At 37.5% G+C, this 22,891-nt stretch overlaps 1 protein-coding gene across 1 annotated transcript in view; it reads right to left on the bottom strand.

The window, feature by feature from the left end:
- Nucleotides 1–7,543: 7,543 nt before the first annotated feature.
- The window catches only part of LOC120884049 (ATP-binding cassette sub-family A member 6-like), a 52,417-nt gene continuing 37,069 nt past the window's right edge, over nt 7,544–22,891 (bottom strand). Inside the window, 14 exon segments of the mRNA XM_040268525.2 lie at nt 7,544–7,785; nt 7,912–7,967; nt 10,110–10,189; nt 11,294–11,434; nt 11,615–11,734; nt 13,569–13,663; nt 13,739–13,814; nt 14,343–14,527; nt 14,954–15,045; nt 16,101–16,218; nt 16,789–16,915; nt 17,795–17,886; nt 18,997–19,074; nt 20,420–20,539. Of these exon segments, the coding sequence (XP_040124459.2) occupies nt 7,684–7,785; nt 7,912–7,967; nt 10,110–10,189; nt 11,294–11,434; nt 11,615–11,734; nt 13,569–13,663; nt 13,739–13,814; nt 14,343–14,527; nt 14,954–15,045; nt 16,101–16,218; nt 16,789–16,915; nt 17,795–17,886; nt 18,997–19,074; nt 20,420–20,539 (1,482 nt within the window). The 3' untranslated portion in view covers nt 7,544–7,683.

Raw genomic sequence — 22,891 nt, 5'->3', positions numbered from 1 at the left:
ATTAGAAGGGAAGGGAAGAAGTCACTAAAGAGAATGAGAGTAGGCAGGTAGAATTCAAGGAAGGGGGAAATAAGAAAATTGAAAAGAAATGAAAAGACAAAAGAAAAAATAGAAAATAAATAAAGAAAGAAAAAAAATTAATACAAAAAAATAATGCCAATTAAAAAAATGGAAATTAAAGTTTAAAAAAAACTAATAATAATAAAATTTAAAAATTTAAAAAATTGAAAACATTTAAAAAAAGTTAAAGAACAACAACAACAAAAAAATAAAAATGAAAGAAAAAAATAATAATAATAAATGCAGTCATAGAGCTCGATTAACTTCTCTTCCAGTAGGTGGAGCTGTGCCCACTGAGCCAAGCTTCTCTTCTCAATAGGTGGCAACCAATCACTGTGCAGCAGCTCTTTCTCCTAGACTGTGCAGGTCTCCAATCCTGAGTACCTATGGCCTTCTCTTGTGTTTCCTCAAGCCAGGCCCCGCTCACCTGTGACACTCACCACAATACTGGCTACATGCCAGGTCTGGTGCTCCTGGGAGCCCCGTTTTCATGAATGCCTGGGCACACTCTCCCTGTTTGCCTCCCTCAGACCCTAAGTTTGTCGAGCTTGGGGCTGAGAACCCCCAGTGAATTTGCTTGCCCTCCGGTACCACTTCCCCGGTAGCTGGTGCAAGGGACCTCAGTTGTCAGCACTGGTGGGAGCAGTAGCCAGGAGTTCCGCGCTGCTAGTCCCACGCCACTCCTGATTCCCTCCGTCCGGCTATCGCGCTCACGGGAGAGCTGGCAGAGGCCCTTAAAGTTTCCCCGCTGTGTGGAGAGGGATGGCTAGGGGATTACACACCTGTTGCTGCTGGTTTCGATGAAGTTATCTCCTCTGTCCGTGACATCAGTTCTCTGCCATGGTGGTATCCCATGCAAATGGTGTCCGATCGTTCCCTTTGCCGGGTGACCAATGCAACGGGTGGGTCCTGACTGTCTCTCTCAAGCCCCGTTTCAATCCTGTGGCCAGTGCCTATGAAGGCTCGGTTGGCTTTTACCTCTGTAAGTTCAGGAGGGCCAACCAGTTATTTCAGTGGGATTGTTAGTGCTGAGTCATGAGAAGCAGGAGAACCGGAGCTTGAATGCAGCCGATCCGGGCTCGGTGTGTTCCGAGAGGCACAGACTGTTGGCCCCAGATCCACGTCAGCTCAGCATTGCCTAGTGATCCTGAGCAAACAGCATTTAGACAATTTACATCTCCCTATGCCCGCGCAGCTGAAGGGGTCAGAGACTTGATCTCTCCACGCCCCCTGCCATGTTGGATCCCTTAGATTTTAAATTGTCACTCTTCTTATCATCTGTTCCATTTTGCTCAGCGGGTCAGCGGCTCACTCCAGCGGTGAAGAGTCTGCTCTAACAAGCTCTGTAGGAAGCAGCGGCAGGGCAGCGGCCCAGCTACCGCCCTTGGGACGCCTGGGGAGGGGGTGCGGGCTGGGGGAGGGGAGGCAGTGCCGCGCACCAGTCGGGTGACTGGGCACGCCAGAGAGCGGGCAGAGCCAGGGAAAGAAATTAAGATTGAGATTCAGAGAGCGATCGCAGGGAGGAGAGACAGCGGGAGAGAAGCGAGGCGGAAAGGCGGAGAGGAGGGGGAAAAGGGACCAAGAGAGCCGGGAGGCTCGGGGACTGCAGCCTTACGCTGGAGCCAGAGTTGTGACGGACTCACTCCACCAGGCCCCTTTCTTGACACGGTGCTTAGTCTTTGTCGACAGATCTCCTTTAATGATCTCTACTTTTTCTTTTAAGAAGCGACAACACATGCTGCGGGTGCGGCGGCGCTGGGCACGGGGGCGGCTCACTCCCTTCTCGCTGCCATCTTTAGACGTTTCTGACATAAAATTTTTATTAAATTACTTTCATTGCTGTCTTGACAGTGCCTTGCTTACCTTGAAAATACAAATAACTTTTTATCCCCTGGTCTTGCTCCTCTCTCCACCCTCCTGGCCCTGTCCCCTTCTCCAGATCCAACATGACTGTTTTCAGACATCTCTTTGCTCTCCTAGTATTAAGCCCTACCCTCTGCTGGCCTTTCCCTGGTGACACATCCCTCTGCCTAGCTCCTACAAGTCCTTTGAATTTTAGCTCTGAAATCTCCCTGCCTGTCTCATTCCACATGGATCACGTACTGCTCCCAGGTGCTTCCACAGCATTCCATGGCTGTGCTTTTGCAGAATGCACCTCACTTTGTTTTAAACTAATGATATTTTTTTCTCTCCCACTCCATACTGCAGACATCTGACTAATGAAGAACCCTCACTGCTGTATTCCTCCCAGAGCGGGGACATGAAAGTTGCTCAAAACATAGGTCCTGAGCTACAACACTGGATATGAAATAAAGAAGCAAAAAAAAGTATCATTTTTTCCTCCAGAATCTTTTAAAAAATATTTATTTATTTATTAGTTATAGGTGGACACAATATTTTTATTTTTATATGGTGCTGAGGATCAAACCCGGTGCCTCACGCATGGTAGGCATGCGTTCTACCTCTGAGCCACAATCCCGGCCCCCCTCCAGAATCTTGATTATGAGAGAAAGAAAGTTTGGATGGTAGCCAAAATGAATTGCTTTGTTCAAGGAAAGGTTTTTTGTTTTTATTTTTAAATGAAATTTAGAAAGGGAAGTGAAAGGGAAAATGCTGAAAACAAAGGAGAAATCAAGTTACAGATGGAGAGCTTCTTTTTTCAAAGGGGCATGGATAAGAAGGGAGTGGGTCAGAACCAAGATGAAAGCATAACATTGAAAAGGAGAAGGCTATTTTGTTCTCGGTCGTAAGAAATAAAGGAAGTGCCAGTGAGAGCTGAGAGAATGTTTAAATACAACGATATAAAGCAAAAGTTTCAACCTTGAGAGTCAAGATATTTTTCTGTGAAGAAGGGAGCAAATGTTAAGGGTAGACCAACAGGTGTGCTGAGCAGTTTGAGCAGAGCCTCAGGATTCTAGAAATAGGCATCAACGAGAATGGAAGATTACCTTAGTCATGTGAGGAGCTGTGGGTCCTGCTCAAAGTCCTGCTGTGTAGGTAGTGCTACTGAAATTTAAGAATATTTGTAAAATTTTTTCCTAAGTTAATAGCTCAAAACTACATTTCAAAAATTTTCAGTCATTACTTGAAAACAGCAATGGATCAATAAATTATTAAGGGATATGAAACTGATAAATAATGAGACATAAAAACTTCATCAAAAATATTTAAAATGAGTAAGGAAAGAAAACATAGTTATCAAACAAGCTGAGTTACTTAAATTCAACTCACCAACATCAACACCAATGGTAATGCAAAACAGCATATAAACTGACACATCCATTGTTAAATTTCATAATAGGTTTGCTATTTATTTCATTCTTTTTACCAATGGTAATTTGCTCAGTGCACAAATATGATTTAATATTTTATTAATATCTGCAAAGTTGATTTTACAAAGGTCATTAGGTCTATGTATGATAATCTTTTACTCTTGCCTTACTCAATTTTACTGCCAATGAATTTCTTCTCCTCTTTTGCTAGAGTTGATGTGTAAAGTGATTCCATTCCCTGAGCAGAAAGCCTAAATGGAAACCCTGGGAAATCTCAGATCCTTCCCTCTACTAGACCAGGAAATCCAGGCCTCGATCCACAATAGTTTTGGCAAATATCCTTTCTAACACATATTTGTCTTTCAGACGTTTGATTTAATTAATGTGTGTTAAATTTTGTGACTTTTCTTTTTCTTCATACAAATCATTTTTGACTGTTAACATAAGAAGCTCAGTCACTCGGTCATTTTTTAAACTTTCAATGGGAACTGCAAACTAAAATGTATTCAATCATCTAAAAAGATTATTTATACTGAGATTCCATCTCACTGCAGTCAGAATGGCAATAATCAAGAATACAAGCAACAATAAATGTTGACGAGGATGTGAGGGAAAAGGTACATTCATACATTGCTGGTGGGACTCCAAATTGGTGCAACCACTATGGAAAGCAGTATAGAGATTCCATATTGCTAAACCATGAAACCAACCTAGGTGCCCTTCAACAGGTAAATGAATAAAGAAACTGTGGAATATATACACAATGGAATATTACTCAGCATTAAAGAAGAATGAAATTATGGCATTTGCTGGTAAATAGATGGAATTGGAGAATATCATGCTAAGTGAAATAAGCCAATCCCAAAGAATCAGAGGTCGAATTTTCTTTGATGTGCAAATGCTAATTCACAATATGGTGGTGGGGAAAAATAGAGGTATTTTGAACTAGACAGAAGGGAGTTAAGGAAGGGGAGGGGGCAGAGGTGTAGGAATGATAGCAGAATGAGTCAGACATTATTACCCTATGTGCATATATGATTACATAACCTTTGCAACTCTACATCATGTGCAACCAGAAGAACGAGAAGTTACACTCCATTTGTATATGATGTGTCAAAATGCATTCCACTGTCATGTATAATTAGAACAAATTTTTAAAAACCACCTCACTTCATTAAAAAATAAAAATAAAAGATTGTTTACAATACACAAATCATAAATCTTGTGAACCTACTTGATGAGTACCTTTTGCAAGTTTCCTAGTATACTTGGAGTAAAACTTACAACTGAAGAAGATATAGTGCCAGCTACCTTAAATTTATTATACCTAAATAATATATAGTGTGATTTTAGAATAATTTCTATGAATTCTCAGATTATGCTGATATGAATGCTTTCTTCATAAAGATATGAATAAAATGTTAAGATATAACAAAAATAAACATTGAATTCAAAGAAAAAATAAATAGTGCAGATGCCAGAAACAAATCAAGAAAACAAAGTTAACTGAGTGTGATGGTCCACACCCGTATTCCCAGCTACTCAGGTGGCTAAGGCAAGAGGACCACAAGTTCAAGGCCAACCTGGGAAACTTAGGGAAACCCTGTCTGAAAAAAATAAATAAATAAATAAAAAGGGATAGGATGTAGCTCAGTGAACAAGCACCCCTGGGTTCAATCCCTAGTACCACCAAAATAAAAAAAGAAAGAAAGAAAGAAAGAAGAAAGAAAAATGAAAGAAAACAAAGTTAAAAGAAGATTGCTATTTTAAGCCCAATAAGTTTTGGAGTGGTATTGAAAAGGCTGATGAATATGCCAGCTAGATTATATTAAATATATTTATTATTATAAATAATTAAGCATCATTCATTATAAAGGGATAAGAGATACATATCTTTCCATAAAAAATATGAGACAGCTTTTTTAAATGAATTTCTCTGAAAGATCTACTAATAAGAAACCCTTCAAGAAAAAAGAAATCAAACCCAGAAAGAAATAGTTGGATGCTAGAGACTAATCAATATATTTGTAGACTAAATAAATACTTACTGCATAAAATAATGATGACAATGACTAATTTTTCTCAGGGTGGGTGTTGAAGATAGTGAAGATCTATGATATAAAAAAGCAATTACAGCCGGGTACAGTGACACACACCTGTAATCCCAGCAGCTTGGGAGGCTGAGACAGGAGGATCACAAGTTTAAAGCTAGCCTCAGTAACAGAGGAGCTAAGCAACTCAGACTCTAAATAAAATACAAAATAATGCCAGGGATGTGGCTCAGTGATTGAGTGCCCCTGAGTTCAATCCCTGGTACCAAATAAAACAAAACAATTATAGCAGGGAGAGGCATGATTTAAGCTGAGTACCATACAAAACATAGTTTAAGATGAGGACAGAGATTCTAGTTAACTTCAAATAACTAATTTAATATAGTAGACACTAGCCTCAGGTGGTGATCTAAATTTAAATTTAATTAAAAAGTCGTAAGATTTAAAATCCAGTTTCTTTAGCTCTGATATATAAACAGCTTGGAAGTCATCTTTTCTTTCCTTATAAGAAAAATCTAAGAAAACAGAAAATTGATGTTTCTTGGACCTAAAGAGACTACAGCTTCAGAGCCAATAATAACCCTGAAATCATGGAGACAAGTGAATGCAAAGGACCACACCCAAGATCAGCTTACCTGAGCAGAAGCCACTAGAATCATAAATTGTTAGGGATGACAGTTTAAGTGGTGATTTTAATTAACTGCTGGAGGCTGTGCACATACATTCCTTAAGTCAAAAGTCATGGGATGTCAAGAGTGTCAGGGTGTTACCAGAGGAGAGATAAAGCTATAAGCCTAGAAGGTTCTAGTTCTAGAGATCTGGCACCAAAGTAGGGAGAGAACGGAAGAAATATTCAGACCTTTCTCTTCTTCCACACTACCATCTCTTTGGCTTCTTCCTAGATCAGCTAAACCCAACTGATATGAATGTATAAGGTACCAACAGCTCCTGAAGAAACAGCAAACTATACATCATTTATCATAGATTTGGAAATATAACTCCTCAGAGGTAATGATGGTACAGGTTGATTATCCCTTATTAGAAATGCTGAGAACCAGAGGGTTTGAGATTTCGGGGTTTTTTTGTGTCAGATTTTTAAAATATTTGCAAATATATAAAGTATATTGGAGATGAGACTCAAGTCTAAGCACAAAATTCACTTATGTTTTATATAAATCTCATGCACATAGCCTGGAAGCAATTTTGTATAATACTTTTAGTGTGCCTAAGAATTGTGACTATGACCTGTTATTTGAGGCCAGTAGGAATTTCCCACTAGTATCACCATATTGGTGCTCAAAAGTCTTGGATTTTGGAACATTTAGAGTCTCAAGTTTTCAAATTAGTGGTTTTAACCCTACATGTATAAAATATACAGGTAAAATATTTAATTATATAAAAATCTTATGACATGGATACGGAAAAGATTGGATAATCAATATAAATGAACAAGGAATACAAATAACATAAAATTGAATAAAAACATAAAAATCTGCAACCTTACCATAAATTTGAAAGTAAATTAAAATGATTGCAATGGTATGTAAGTAAGTGTGTATAACTTTTTAGGAAATTATGTATGCTATATGGTTAAAACTGTGTAAAAATGCACTAAGGAAGGAAGGAAATAGTTGAATTTTTGTATGGAGAAATTGTGGCAATTTTTTATTCAATTATATTTAATTTCTATATTATTTTCCATTATATAAATTTTCCTTATTGAGCATAAAAATATCATTAAATTATGTGATATGTCACTAGAAAAATAAAGCAGAAAAAAATTTTCAACATTTCAAAAAGTTTTCTTGTGATATACAGAAGGATATAGTTATCTTTAAGGATAAAAATATGTGAAGCTGACATACAGAAGATGTGTGTATATAGATATACTATATGCACATATGCAAAAAAAGGGAGAAATGACCTTACAAGAATAGCAAATACATTTAAAACTATTGATGAGGAAGTGAGGGTAATCGTAAGAACATAAGATTAGTATTCAAAATTTTAAAATTCTGAACAAATATTATTATAACTTCTCTTGTTTCCAAAAGGTATACTAGAGCTTCTTTTCCAATGTGCATGTTTGTTCATTTTTTAATTCAAGGGTCTTTTAGTCCTTTTAGTCCTTAACAGTCTTTCTATTACTTTTAAAAGGAATAACTTTTAAATTTATCATTTATTGACTACACAGACAACATATACCTGATCCTGATAGCAAATGATCCTTTAAATCATATACTGCTAATTATTACATAAAATAAATGTTAATAGCATATCAGCACATTGGGTTTGAGGACTTAGGGTTCATCTGAATAAGAAAGGAGTTTCCATCTCATGGTTGTATCAACTTCTTCATCAACATTTTCAGGCTCTGGCTTCTTAAAAAATTCCAGGAATACCTAAGAGAAGAAAAGAAGGAGAAGGAAGAGTCAGGTTATAGGCTGTATTCCAAATAAAGAGAAAAAATTCATGTTGCTTGCAAGTAAAATTTACAGAGATGATAGAAAGTCAAATGGTAGACTCACATTTTCCAGTGTGCACTGAGAGAAGCTATATTCCTCCAAGTTGAAGTTATGTTTCACTGGGGGAAAAAAGGACTAGGTATAGATGCTCAATTTATTACCAGGATTTTTTTCCAAGTCATATGAACTAAATATGCAAGTTATTAATGGAAATATTTTTTGCAGAAGGATGAAATAATAAACATCATAAAGAGTTAATATAAATGCATACTAAATTCACCTCATTATTAGGGTTTTTTTCATATATTGTCTGATAATATGTGTTGTGATATTAGCATATGTGTTTGGGGAACTACACATGTTCCTTTAGGAAATACATCATTGACATATCCTTACTACATGAGGAATATTTTGTTCTTGTTTCACACCCATCTAATTACTCCGCTTAGTAGGTTCTGCCACACCAGGTCTCTGCCAGTCTTCTCCACCACAAACTCTGAATGATATTTGTCACTGGATTCTCATATTCACATGTTCATGGTTTATCAAGTACAGCCTAAGAATCTCCTATATGAAAGGTGCTCTCAGATGCCAGAAACAGAACAATAAAGAAACAGGCAAAACCCTCTGCCTTTGTATTTGCATCTTAGTGGGGATAATATGGGCATTAATCCATGAACCCTTAAGTATATAACAGAGTGAATTATTATAGTGGCTCTAGAGAAAAAGAAAACAGATAAATAAAATAGGGTGTGCTGGGCACTTTTTTAAATAGGATGTTCAGGGAGGTCACAGAAATAAGGTGATTGTTGAGCAGAAACCAGAAACAGTGGAGAAGCAGCTTGGATATTTAGTAAGAATTCCATAATACTAAGTCCTGAGGCAGGAACACTATGTCTGGCAGCATTTAGGAAGAGCCAGGAAGTCCATTGTCTAGCGTGAAAGGAGCACAGCAGAGATTTCTATTATCTCAAGCACAATGAACCAGGCACAGTTCTAGGTACTCGAAATTAACTTCTTGAATACTCTGAACAACCTGGCAAAGAGGGCACTGATATTATTCCTCATTGTCGAGATGAGCCATCTACACAGGGGTATCAAGCAATTTTTACCTAATGTCTCTTGGGTAGTAAGCAACAGCAGTGGCATGAGAACCAATAAGACTGGCTCTGGACTCTGAACTCTTCACCACTATGTTGTGCTGAGAAATTACACCACACTGGTCTGCTGCTGAGAATGACCTACTTGAAAGCAGAAAAATGATAGCAAGTAGCAAGAGAAATTATGCTCAGTCAGGGAATAGCCTGAGCTACCGTTCAAAGCCACAGGAAGGCTGAGAACACAAGCACAGATATGAGGTGGTTGATGGACAAATGGAAGGTTTCTCTATTGCTTTCCTTTTATTAGTGAAATATAAGAAAAAGGACATCAACTGAGGGAGGAAAGTGAGAAGGAGGTGGATATGGAAGGAGAAGAGGGGTGAAGCACTCATTAGGACATGTGGTGTGAAGGACTGTGTATAAGTAGGAAAAGCAAGCCACACCAAAGGGCTTTATGAGGGTAATGTTGTGGAGGCCCAGTAAGAATGGTCAAGCATGGCTGTGTGTTTTCACGCAGTTTCCCTTCCTGCACTGGAGATTAACCTCCTTCCAGACAGCTGGATTAATTATTGGTATGATTTGATTGGGAGGGATCCCCTGAAAAACTCATGTGGTAAGAAATATTTAGAGATGAAATGATTATAAGAGATATAAACTAATCAGTGGATTAATTCATTTGATGGATTATTCACTTGAATGGATTGCTGGGTGGTAATTGTAATCAGGTAGGGTATGGCCAGAGGAAGTAGGTCACTAGGGGTGTGCCATTGGAGACTATATCTATCCCTGGCTCCTTGCTTTTTGTATTTGCTTCTGGGCTGACACAAGCTGACAGCCCTCCTCCATCAAGCCCTTCCACCATGATGTCTGCCTCACTGTAGTCCCAGAGCAATGGAATTGGCCCATCATGAACTGAACCTCTGAAACGGTGATCTCAGAATTGAAAATTTCTTCCACTAAATTGTTATTGTCAGGTATTTTGGTCATAGCTATGAAAAGTGACTAACACACCTATCATCATCTACAATTACCATTCTTAAAAATCATGCCCTGCTGGGTCTGTTTAAAAAATATATCATACAATCAATCATCTCCAACTAAATTACTGTCCAAGTATGAATTGATCCTTCAAGACTTTTGTTTAAATATGGTCATTCTTACCTGTTTCTAATTTGTAAAAGGCCTGAGATAGAGGGTAAACATCTGCTATGGGCAGCTTAAAGGTCAACAAGGAAGAAAACCTGGGAACAGGAAAATGTCATCTTCAACTCAGAATCTCAATTGAGGGAAAAGACAAACATCAAAATAAATACTACTATTATCACTAATTTCCTTTTTTAAAACAACAATTTTCTTTTTAAAATAAAAATGATCATTTATCATTCATCAATGGAAAAATTTAATCATTTTTGGTACCTTGGTATTGTAGATTCTTCTAGTAATGATCTGGCATAGTTACATATTATGCTGAGTTTACCCAAACTGTTACCTTGTTGCAGAGAAATATTCTAAACTTTTCCTTTTGATGAGTTTCAATTATATCGATAACAATCTCAAATGAAAGTTCAGACTTGTCACCAGAAAGCTAACTTGTAAAGAGAGATTGAAGCTGGGAGAAAGGGACATAAAAGACCTGAAGACTTCACTGGCCTCAAAGGAACAGTCAGAATTGATTTGGGACATCTTGTTTCATGTACTACTTCTGGTTGCACAATCTCATGCCCTCTTCTCAGCTCTTAACCAAATACGAGGTTGGTGCTCACACATGGCCCAAAGGTTGACCACACCCACAGGACAGGCTCCCTACAGACCAGTCCCTGCTCCTTCCATCTTACCATCCATGGTCTTCCATGTATATCAAAACCTCTTATCTAATCTATGACACCAAAATTCTAAGAACAGGACTGAGTTACATGTCCTGAAGCATACCTTAGTCAATTACATTTCCACTTTGCTAAAATAAAAATAGCAATTTTTATATCCTGTTTCTTTGATGTACTTGTCTTAAAATCAGCTCCCACTCAGTCTTCTTGTTCTCCCCCAATCTCATTTGTGCACACATACACACACACACACACACACACTCTCCTTACTTTTCTTCATATGAAAGCATGAAAATTCCATCAAAGGGAGATTCTTTATCTTGATTGCAGTTTCTTTTATATTGTGAAGGGCTACAGGACAACTCCCAAGCCTTTTCTAACAAGGAAGAGTCAATAAATCCTTTCCTGAGGTCCCTAACTATGATTTGAAGTGAAATCACAATGAAGTTCTCCCAGAGGAAAAAAAAAAAAAAACCTGAGGGTAAAGCCCACACCTTTCTCCAAAGTCAGAACCCTTTTCACCTTTCCTGCTGTGCAGCCTGGGGGAAAAGATTCAGAATCTCGGTGTGGACCAAAGGTACTTGAGAAGGCTCCTTCACTTTGAGTTCTAGAATGTAATCTTTGCCAAATTTTCTTTTCAGGTGTTGGATGGAACCAATGCATCTATGGGTAAGAAGGAGAACATGTTGGAAAAAACACTACCACTAACATTTGGATGCAATTCTTCAATTCCCAAGGTAGTGGAAAGGGAAAGGAAAGGCTCCAGCTGCTCACTGCAGTTCTGCCCTTTCCACAGGGATTCTTGTGTTAGGTGTCAAGTGCAGGTTCTGGAGTGACACCCACCTCAGCCTTCCAGAGACCATGATGGCCACACGGTCACACAGAGCCTCAGCCTCAGCCAGGGAGTGGGTGGTCAAGAGGACACTCTTCTCAGTGCTCTTAACAGCTGCCTGGATTGCCTGCCTGAAGTGAGCCAAGAGAGTAACAGCATTTAAAACAAAAATACAAAACAACACTGACTAACAGAGAACAAAATGGAGGAGAATTTTTATAGATAATTTTTAAATCTTATGCAGATTCTAATTTAAAAATACCAGGGAAAACTGAATACTATGTTTTGATAACCTAAGGGAAAGTTTTTAATATTTTTAGATATGCTGATCTTATTGTTGTAAAGGTTTTTTAAAAAAATTCTCTTTATGTTTTGAAGATACTAACTGAAATATTTATAAATAAAAGGGTAGGCTGCCTCATATTTCATTCAAAATAACTGGAAGATAGGGAAAGGAAGTAGATGAATGTGTATGTGAAAAGTTGGCCTGATATTGATAACTATTGAAACTCAGTGATGGATACAGCAGATTTGTAAATGATTCTTTGTACATTTGCATAAAATTTCCATAACAAAGGAGTTTTTTAAAGTTGGAAAAATATTGGATTGTAATAAATATGAAACTATACTGGAGATTTTATTAATCCAAAGAGTAACTCATAGAAAATAAAGTAAGAAGAGGAAAAGATTGAAAAGTTGAATAAACAGTTTTATAAATTAAAAGGGGAAGAAAGGAGGGGCTATAGTTGCAGCTCAGCTGTACGGTGCTTGCCTCACATGTGTGAGGCACTAGGTTTGATTCTCAGCCCCACATATAAATAAGTAGTAAATAAAAGTCCTTCAACAACTAAAAAGTACTTTAAAAGGGTCTACAGAAAGGAAATGATGTCAGTAAATTAACAGTCTCTAGGAAAATAGAGTAGAAGGAGATAATTGTAAACATCTCAAAAATTAATATATTCCAAATTAAAATGCCCCAAACTCTAAGACTCCAACAAAATATTTAGGATCTTTTCTAAGCCTAAATACTAGAAAAATATGATGCAGATTTGCAAAATATATGTTTGCTCAATAATATGAATTATCTTTGCTATGGTTTGAATCTTGAATGTCCCCAAAAGCCCATAGGTTAAGCTTGAACCTAGGGTGGTGCCATTGGGAGGAAGTGGGACCTTTAAGAGGTGGGGCACCTAGTGGGAATCTTTGTGTCCTTTGGGGCTTGTCTTCCTAAGGAGATTGTGGATCCTCACCTCCCTTCTTGCTTTCTTGCTTTTGTTGCCCTGGCTTGTGAGGTGAGCAGTTTTGCTCTGTCACACGTTTCCACCATGACATGCTGCCTTGCCACAGGCACAAAGCAATGGGGCAAAATGATCATGCACTCAGCCTCCAAAGAGATGAGCTAAATAAATCTCTTCTCTTCATAAGTTAATTCTCTCAGGTATTTATTATAATGATAGATGATGAATAACTAACACATGATCTTTCCATTCTTGTGATAAAATAGGTAGGAGAATAACTTTAAAAGGATGAAAAGTTTATTTTGGCTCACAGTTTCAGAAGTTTCAGTTCATATTCAGTTGGCTCTGTTGCTTTGGAGCCTGTGGCACTGTGGAGAACCATGGCAGGGAGCATGGGATGGAGCAAAGATGACAACCTCATGGTGGCTGGGAAGGAAGAAGAGAGACGGGAGAGGCCAGCATCCCAGTATCCCATCCAAGGGCATGCCCCTAATGACCAAACTTTCTTCCACTAAGTCACACCACTCAATAGCATCACAGGTTGGGGACCAAGCCTTCAGGGCCCTTTGGGGGATATTCAAGATCCAAACTATAGCAGCAGATTAGGACACAGTTTCCACTGAATCAGACACCAGTAGATTTGAGTATTGATTTCCAAGATCAGTTTATAGGCACTACTTCACACAACATTTATACTTATGGCTCTGAGGCCTACGATAATGCTCACCAAATCTGTTGCTGCCCTGTTGGATCTATGCCTGTAGAGGGTTCATCCAGAAGCAAGATGGGCGAATTTCCCAGGATGCTCAGCACAAAACATAGCTGCAATGCAGAGAAACACCCCTGTTTGGCTCCATGTCATGCAAGCCCTCAGAAGAACACAAATATCACATGTACCTTTCTTGTGGTCCCTGATGCAAATTTCTGCACTGGAACATTTAGCTGCTCATACAGGTTGAAAGCATTCACTAGTCTGATAGAAAACAGGATAAATATATAAGGACAATCAGGAATTTCTGGGAAATGCAAGTCTACAATTCTAACAGAACTGAAGGAACATATGGCCGTACTATTCTCAAAATGCTAAGTCATGCCCAACACTTTAAGTCATGGTAAAGAAAAAAAACTATTTACTTTGGAACACAATAGTTTTCAACTAAAAAAAAGAGTTTTAAAGAAAACTAAAATTCTAGAAATCTGAATGAGAAACTGAAAATGGATGTTTATTCAGTTTCCAGTTTTTTTATTAGAAAACTAAAATGAATGGTTATTCATGATTTCATTAACTTATTCCTTGGCAATAATTTATATAATCATTTTTTAAAATTCCCTCTTTCAGGGATGCAGGAAACCACATCTTGTCCTTCATCCCTGTTCTACCACCAATGTTCTGATAAGGAGTAAATGCCTTCCCACTCTCCACTCTTTATTAGTGAGTTCATCATCAATGATACAGCTTCCCTGCCTCTTGGCAAAAAGGAATCGCAGGACCTCTCTGTACCGTGAAATGACAATGGCAGCATCCTCTTTCTGCAGCCCTTTCACGGTGGCATACACCTCCAGGTGTTCCTTCATTGTCAGGGTGGGCCACAGCACATTCTCCTGAGGACAGTACCCCAGGAACTTGACCATGCCATCTCCCTGCTGACCCAGAAATGACTTGCATTCCCCAACTCTCAGTTCCACCTACAAAGGTAAAACAGTTTTTAAAAATTGTAGCCTTTTCTCCAGTGATACAAGTAATCAAAAAACTGACACATGGCTAAAATGCCTAAACTGTCAGATCATCCAAGGAATACCCTAGAAATTGCTTCATATTTATTACAGAAAGCATGTACTCTATTAATATAAAATTACATTCTGACATGTAGGGAGCTGGGAGACATAATAAGCCTCAGGGGTTTCCAAGATATTGTGATGAAGAAAAGGTACTTGGTTTCTGGGGACATCCCAACTTTTTCATAAACCTTTAAATGCCTGGAGAAAGTAATAAAAGAGGGAAAATAAAAATGTCTAAAATACAAAAAAACTACTGACTTACAATGATATAACCTATATTGATCATGAAATTTCTGTGCTGGGATTGGAAGGCATTTCTTTGCTTCTCAGTACCTGTCCTGCTGTTGGCTTTGTGATCCCAGCTATCATCCTAATAGAAGAACTTTTACCAGCACCATTGGGTCCTAGCAATCCCAAAACTTCACCTGCAAAAAAGAATCAGACTATTAATAGTGGAAGTGAATTCACAGTTTTCATAAACCTGTTTCTTCAATGTAATCACATCTGTGCAGCTGACGGTATCATTTTATAATTTGTAATATATATGTAATCCAAGTTGCCAAAACATTAATTCTTGTGATTATATAAAATATTAGCAAAAAGTTTATGAAGTTGATGTCAATACATTTATCTTCATTCACTGAGACTTCCTATTTCCATTAAAAATGTACCCAAATTGTTTTCTATAGTAGTACAGATATAAGTGATTCCTGCATTTGGGAAGTCAGGGACACTTCATCCCAAATCCAATCACCCAAGTCTAAACTACTGTGTCCTTTCTTCCATGCTGATATAAATTCAGGAACAAATAGTAGTCAGCATGTATATTTTCAAAATATGAATTAAACCATAAAACGGGCCTGCTAAATGTCCTCCAATTACAGTCCGTAACTTGGAATGAAATATGAATTTCTAACTGTTTTAAAAAGCTTATCCCACCCATCCCACCCATTGTTTGATTTCATCTCTTCTATTCTCAGATGCACCCACTGGCCTCTCTGAGACTCAAATTCTCCTCCTGTGTTGATATGAGTCCCTGCTCTTGCAGTTTCCTCTACCTGGGTGCACTTATCTCTTAATGTTTGCATGGCTCACACCTTCTTATCACCAGATCTGACTTTAATGTTCCTTCCCCCAAATGTCTTCCCTGACCCTATTCAAACACTGCTCCACATCATTCATGTCATTTCAAATATTTCAGTTTTCCATATTAACTTACTCGATACCTGATACTTTTCTTTGTAAGTTATGTTTATTTATGAATCCTCTTCTAGGATGTAAAACTTGCTGGGGGAGAAAATTTGCCTACTTTCTTCATATTTCCATTTCCAGAACCTAAAATGACCCCTGGTACACTTAAAAAGCCTGTCCAATAAATGAGTGAATGAAGGCCTTTGCAAATTAAAGAATGCTGACAGAATAGATGTTCAGTGGCTATTTCCAAATACAACAGTCAATTCAAAATGTGGTTATTACAAACCTTTTTTCACACAGAAAGAGATATTTCTTGCTGCTATTTTCTTCTTCCTCTTTGAAAAGCAACTTTTCCTCTGGCCTGCATACTCTTTGTGTAGACAGCTGGCAATTATGACTGGATTCTAGAAAAGATAACAGCATGGTGTGTTGCTATGATCTCTCTGCTAGGACCTTTCATGACTTATATGTCATAGACAAGATCGTATTTTGAAAGAGTAATCCATAATGTTTGTTACAAATGTAATATGCATTCATTAGCACGAATAGTGTCCTATTTCTAAATAGACTGAGAAAATATGAATTTCATGGAACTCAGCTCATGACCTTGCCAGAACAGAGTGGCCAAGCTCATGGAAACATCACGACCTCCAACTCACAGAATGAAAGACTAACCCTTAAAATCTTAATCTCCACTTAGTATTTTATAACAAATCTCACATTAATTATTCCACTCAAGAAGATTAGTTCAGTTTTAAAATGCAAGCACTAATTGTCAAAACTCATTTTCTCAAAAGAAGAATAAAATCACTATGTTTTGTGTTCTTTTATCTTCCAAAGAAATGTTTGCATATTTAAGGATTAAAAACACACCAAACTCCAAACATTCAAAATGAAAACCAAGATATGGAACTCTAAGTTGGATACTTCTTGGGTATTTCCAGTAATATACGCTTTATTTCTTGCTTTTCTACCTCATTTATGTTTGAAGTGGTCAGGGCACTTGATGCTCTCATTCTTTCTGCTTGAACATCTTCATCTTCAACTTCATCTACATGCGTTTCTGGATTAAGTGGAACATTTTGAATTTGTGGGGAGATTCTGGAGAAAAATTGAAATGTTACATGTGGTTTTCCACTTGTCAAAGACATATCAAAAGTCACTGTTTCAGCCAGATGTGGTGGTGCATGCCTGTAATTCCAGCAGTTCAGGAGGCTGAGGCAGGAGGATTGAGAATTCAAAGCCAACCTCAGCAACTCAACAAGGACTTAAGCAACTCAGCAGGACCCTGTCTCTAAATAAAATATAAAAAGGACTGGAGATGTGACTCAGTGATTAAGCACCCCTGAATTCAATCCCTGGTACCAAAAGAAAAAAAAAAGTCAGTGTCCCTGTAATTTTTCAAATGTCTTTTCTTTTATTAGACTGGTGGTGATTATAACTGCCAGTGTTTCTTCTGCTTTGCTGAGAACTCCCGTCCTACTAGCCAGAATCCCTCTCTTCCAGTAAGTGGATTTGACCTATCAAACTCATCAGCAAATACTGCTCCTTCCTCTTGACAATGCAACTCATTTTCATGCCTCTGCTTGCTCTGAGCCCATTTTCATCAGGCCCATCTTTCACATCTTTCACTGTTCAGTCTTTCCAGAGTCCCTCCACTTGTGAAATACTATGAACTACTTTGCTAAATCAATTCATCCTACCTAGTCTGTTCAAGGGTGCACATTCTTGGATGAGCTAATGGTGTGTTTGGATGCTCATCATATTTTTGAGAAACTAAAGTCTCCCTCAACAGCTTAGAGGCCAAGTTCTCCCAGGACTCTGAATTCCTGGCAGTAAATCAGAAATCCATTGATCATAATGCCAAACATCACACTGCTTAGATTGTACACATAAATCCATAATCACACGATGATAGTATAGCCACCATCTAGGAACACTAAAGTATGATATAAAATATGAAATTAAAAATTTCCCAACCTGAAAACAGGATCTTTTCGCATTACTTTCTGTCCACATTTTAGTTCCATGCATCTTAAAATAAACACCAATAGCAAAGCCTGGACATAAGGCTAAGAGACAAGAAAAGAGTTTTATTTAACATCAGTTCAGAAATGTAACTTAAACATTCATGTGAAATTGGTGATGTTTGTCAGGTAACATTGTTGTGAATTCTTATAAGTCAGTGGGCAAACCTAGTTATTCAGTCACAATCTGTCTTAGCTGAACCTGCCTCCTTTGTTCTGCTCACAACCCACATTCAGTCTGTCAGTAAATTCTGCCTGCTTCATCTTCAAAATTATTCATAAGTCAACTACTTCTCACCCCTACTGTGTTATTCCTACCTGGGTCATTATTATTTGTCATCTGGATAATTACAACATGTTCCCACCTGGTCTCTCTCAGCTCCTCTTCACCTACACATCCCTTCTCACCAGTCACCAGAGCTATTCTTCAATACATAAGTCTGATTGTACCGCATTGCCTAAGACCCTTCAGACTCCTTCTCCCAACTCTACACTTGCTCCACTGCCTCTGTGACCATCTCTCCTATGACTCTGCCCCTCGCTTGCTCTGCCTAAACCACACTGGCCTCCCAGATGACCCTGGGACAAACAAAGGTCACTCCTGCCATCTCCTGGAATGTTCTTCTCCAAGCCTTTCCTGGCCACCTATCTAACACAGTACATATAATTTAATTAGCTTATCGCCTATATACTTCACCCACATATAAGGTCTCTGAGAACAGGGATGTCTATGTTTTTTTTTACACCTAGAAAAGTACTGATACAGAGTATTTAAAGATAGTAGTTTTTCTCAACCTAAATTTGCCAATGTAATAATTTTTTCCTTTCAGTCTATTCAACTTTTCCCCTTTCATCTGTAATTCAAAAGATTTAATTTATATTGTATCTGTATTTTTTACAATCTTTCTCAAATTTTATGGGGGCAGTAAACAGTAGAAGCAAAAATTAATTTTATGTTGAATTCTTGTCTTATTCATTCTAGTCATGCATATAAGAAGTTATTCTAAGGTTTAAGATCATATCCAAATGTAATTGATTTATCTAAGACTATATTTAAAATACTTTCAGATCTGGCATATCCCAGCAAGATTAAATAGTTATAGTAAATTACAGCCATTCAAAAGAATATGTGGTGAGGTAATAAGGTCCTCTTACTATTAGGCACACTAGAAGATCAACAGCACTCAGGTGAAATACGAAGTCTTCAAATTCTTCAGAGTACTCCTCTGTTCTCTGAAAAGGCAAAAAAAAGGGATGGGGGATAAATGAAAGTTCATCATCTTTATAATTTTCACTTAAATAATATGAAATATCACAGATTGACTATCTTCTCATTTATCTCAATTCCTCTATGTACATTGGTGATAAATTCCCTGCACAGAAACAGGGGAATCTCCTACTCAAGTCTTGCTGTTTCTCAATGAGCAGGTAATCTCCACTCTTCCAATTAAAAAAAAAATCTCTTGGTTTAAAACAAAAACATTTGCCAAAAGCCCATTGAAAGCAAGGCAGAGAGAGGTGTAGGCATTGTGAAAATTTCCGGGAGTTGAGATACCTGTCTTAAGTGTCCCTTGGAAGCCTGTTCACAGGGTTACTTCTCCCCACACGGTGACCATTTCTCATCATAATAAATAGCACTATCATGTTATTCTTTCTTCATCAGTCAATTCATTCAGAGAATAACTCATTCCTCCTAATATGTGATAGATCTAGATTAATGGATTTCCCCTTGCTGGTTTCTACTTGTATTTTAAAAGCAAAATGCTTTAAGCAAAGGGCTAAGTATAGAGTCAAGAACTCCAGACATCCCTCAGTTGATGGAGAAGTATTTTTATTCTGATGCCTTTGCTTCCCTCTGTGGAACATGCTTACTCCCTGCCTCACTCCCTGACACATTAACTCTTAGTTATCCTTTAGGAATGTATGGGAACATCAAATCTCCAGAAGAATTCTGACTTTCCAGAGCACATTGGCTGAACTTTGCATGTTCTCCCTTGGCCCTCTGCCCTTCTCCTTTGTAACCTTTAGGTTTGTTGTGTTCACTTTCTGGAAGTTGATCTTTGTCTCCTCTAAACTCTGTGAAAAGAAGGACTATGGAAGCACTGATCTTATTCATCAGGTGTCCTAATGCTTAGCAGAATAGTGTTTGATACCTGTTTTTGAATACCTAGATGGTATGGTGCATGAATTTATCCTCAGAGTGGATAATGAATACCCATTGACCCAGAGAGCTCTTTTAAATCTGATGTTAGATTTCAATAGCATTTAATGGGGCATATATTTTTGCAAAGTGCATAGGAGAAGGCTTTATTTAATAGCTTTATGAGGATCAATTTTCATGCCATAATATTTACCCATTTTAAGTGCACAACTCCAAGATGTTTTTTAAGTTTACAAAGCTGTGGAGAATCATACTTCAAGTTTAGAACATTTTAGTCATCCCAAAGAAATACTTCATGGTCATTTGCTATCACTTCCAATTCAAACTAATTCACTTTCTATCCTTGTAGATCTTGAAGAAGCTCTTCCATAAGGCTACATATTCATTATTAAGGGCACAGATGGTAAGACTTCTTACATTTTCCAGGAAGAAAAGAAATACTTCCAAGGTCGATGATGGAAGTAACACCATACAGACAATGATCATAGTTAGCTTGAAGTCATTGATAAAAATGATGTAAGGTATGAAGTTCAAGACCTACAAGGGAAGTCCAATGGTATTACATCAGACACACTCCACCCATATTCACTTGAGAAATAATTTAAGATGTAGATGTTCTTATCACATGTCATAATTTTTCCATATGCAAACATAATTACATGCTATCACTATGCCTCTTTCCGGAGAGAGAAGGGGAAAAGGAGCTTTTGTTAATGAGAACATACATGAATTTTAGCTTCCCAACAGAAAATTTTTTAATTTTATTTTTGTTAACATGTATTAATAGCACATATTAAGTTCAGTATAAACTTTGTTTTTCTTTTCCTGCCTTTTTTTTTTTTTTTTTGGTCCTGGGATTAAACCCAGGACCCAGAGTCTCACTCATGTTAAACATGTGCTCTACAACTGAGCTACACCCACAGCCCCAGTGGTATTTCAGCACATGAATATGGCACGTACTGCCTAATCAGGGGAATAATCCCTTATGTTTGGAGCCTTTGAACTCCTCTCTTCTAGATATTCATAAAATACATAATATTGTTGAGAACTTTAGTCAACCTACTGAACTGTTGAATACCACAAGTTATTCTGTTTTGGTCCCTGTTACCCAAACTTCTTTTATTTTCCCTCCATTTCTCATCCTTCCCAAGCTCCAGTAATCACTAACTTTCATTCAAAGCAAGTATTTTTTTAGCTTCTACATATGAGAGAGAACATATGCCATTTGTTTTTCTGTGTCTGGCTTATTCACTGAACAAACTGTCCTCAAGGTTTATCCATTTTGCTGCAAATACAAAGATTTCATTGCTTTTTAATTTTTGGTATCAAAAATTGAACCCAGGGCATTTTAACACTGAACCCTCCCTCATCCCTTTTTTATTTTGAGACATAGTCTCACCAGTTTGCTTAGGGCCTTGCTAAATTGCTCAGGCTGGCTTTGAACGTGATATCCTACTGCCTGAACCTCTCCAGCTGCTGGAATTATAGGCATGCACCACCTCATCCACCTATGAAATAGTTTTGACTAGCATTCCCCTGATGGATGATGAGTCTCTTTCTTTCTTTCTCTCTCTTTCTTTCTTTCTTTCTTTTTTTCTTTCTTTCTTTCTTTCTTTCTTTCTTTCTTTCTTTCTTTCTTTCTTTCTTTCTTTCTTTCTTTCTTTCTTTCTTTCTGGCATATTTGTTGTCTATTTGTATGCTTTTGAGAAGTATATGTTCATATCATTCGCCCATTTTTTTATTTGATTACTTGTTATTTTGTCGTGAAATTTTTTGAGTTCCTTATATATTCTGGATATTAATCCTGTGTCTTTTCTATATGACCCTAAAAACATTTTAAAAAAATGAAGAAACTTCTGCACCACAAAGGGAACAATCAACAAAGCAAGAAGATGTTTATAGAGTGGGGGAAAATATTTGCCAACTATAGTCTCACAAGAAAATTTCTAATAGATGAAGAGATTGAAGATTAAGGGGAGGGCTGAGGATGTGGCTCAAGTGGTAGCGCATTCGCCTGGGCATGCGTGTGGCCTGGGTTCGATCCTCAGCACCACATAAAAACAAAGATGTTGTGTCCACCGAAAACTAAAAAATAAATATTAAAAAATTCTCTCTCTCTCTCTCTCTCTCTCTCTCTCTCTCTCTCTCTCTCTCTCTTTCTCTCTCTCTCTCTTAAAAAAAAAAGATTAAGGGGATATTTAAAATGACCAAATAGACTTCCTGACCCAGTATTCAATTCAACCCAAGATAACAGGATAAAAAGAGGAAAGAGCTTTTTAAAGCTAAGGTAACAAGAGTAATATGTAAATCCTGTATAAATTGAAAGTTACATGGGCAGTTATTTTAAAAATCCATCTTACTATTTTGCCTCTCACCAAACTATCACAAAACTTTGCCATTGTCCTGCCTAATACATTTCGCCCCAGTTCCAAGTAAGTGTTTTTTCTGAGATTGTGCATTTTCATAGCAATAGACTCATTTTCTTTTAGAATACTGGTAAATGGGAGAAGGGGATAAAAATAACTTTTTATTTTTCTGTTTTTAGGATCAATTTATCAGCCAACAAATATGTATTAAGCATTAAATTAAACCTCTGCTAGATCTAGTAATGTACTATTTCAATAAAAATTCTAATCTCTAGGTTCACTGAATATTACATAAATGCCAGAAATGAAGAAAGCCTGAATTACTTACTTTAATCCTTACAATTACTCTATAATGTACTAACTGTTATTATTCTATTTATAAATGAGAAATCTAGGGTTCAGAGATGTTTGAGATGGTCAGACAATAAGAGATGTTAGGGTTTAAAACCACACAGCAAATGCAAGATTGAAGTTCAAAACTCTAGGTATAGATTTTGTAAGTTTTAATGTCTTAGACTTATGT

This window comes from Ictidomys tridecemlineatus, chromosome 3 (assembly GCF_052094955.1).
Source record: "Ictidomys tridecemlineatus isolate mIctTri1 chromosome 3, mIctTri1.hap1, whole genome shotgun sequence".
NCBI classification, from domain to species: domain Eukaryota; kingdom Metazoa; phylum Chordata; class Mammalia; order Rodentia; family Sciuridae; genus Ictidomys; species Ictidomys tridecemlineatus.
The sequence above is the reverse complement of the archived record's forward strand: the minus strand, read 5'-3'. Positions and strand labels throughout refer to the sequence as shown.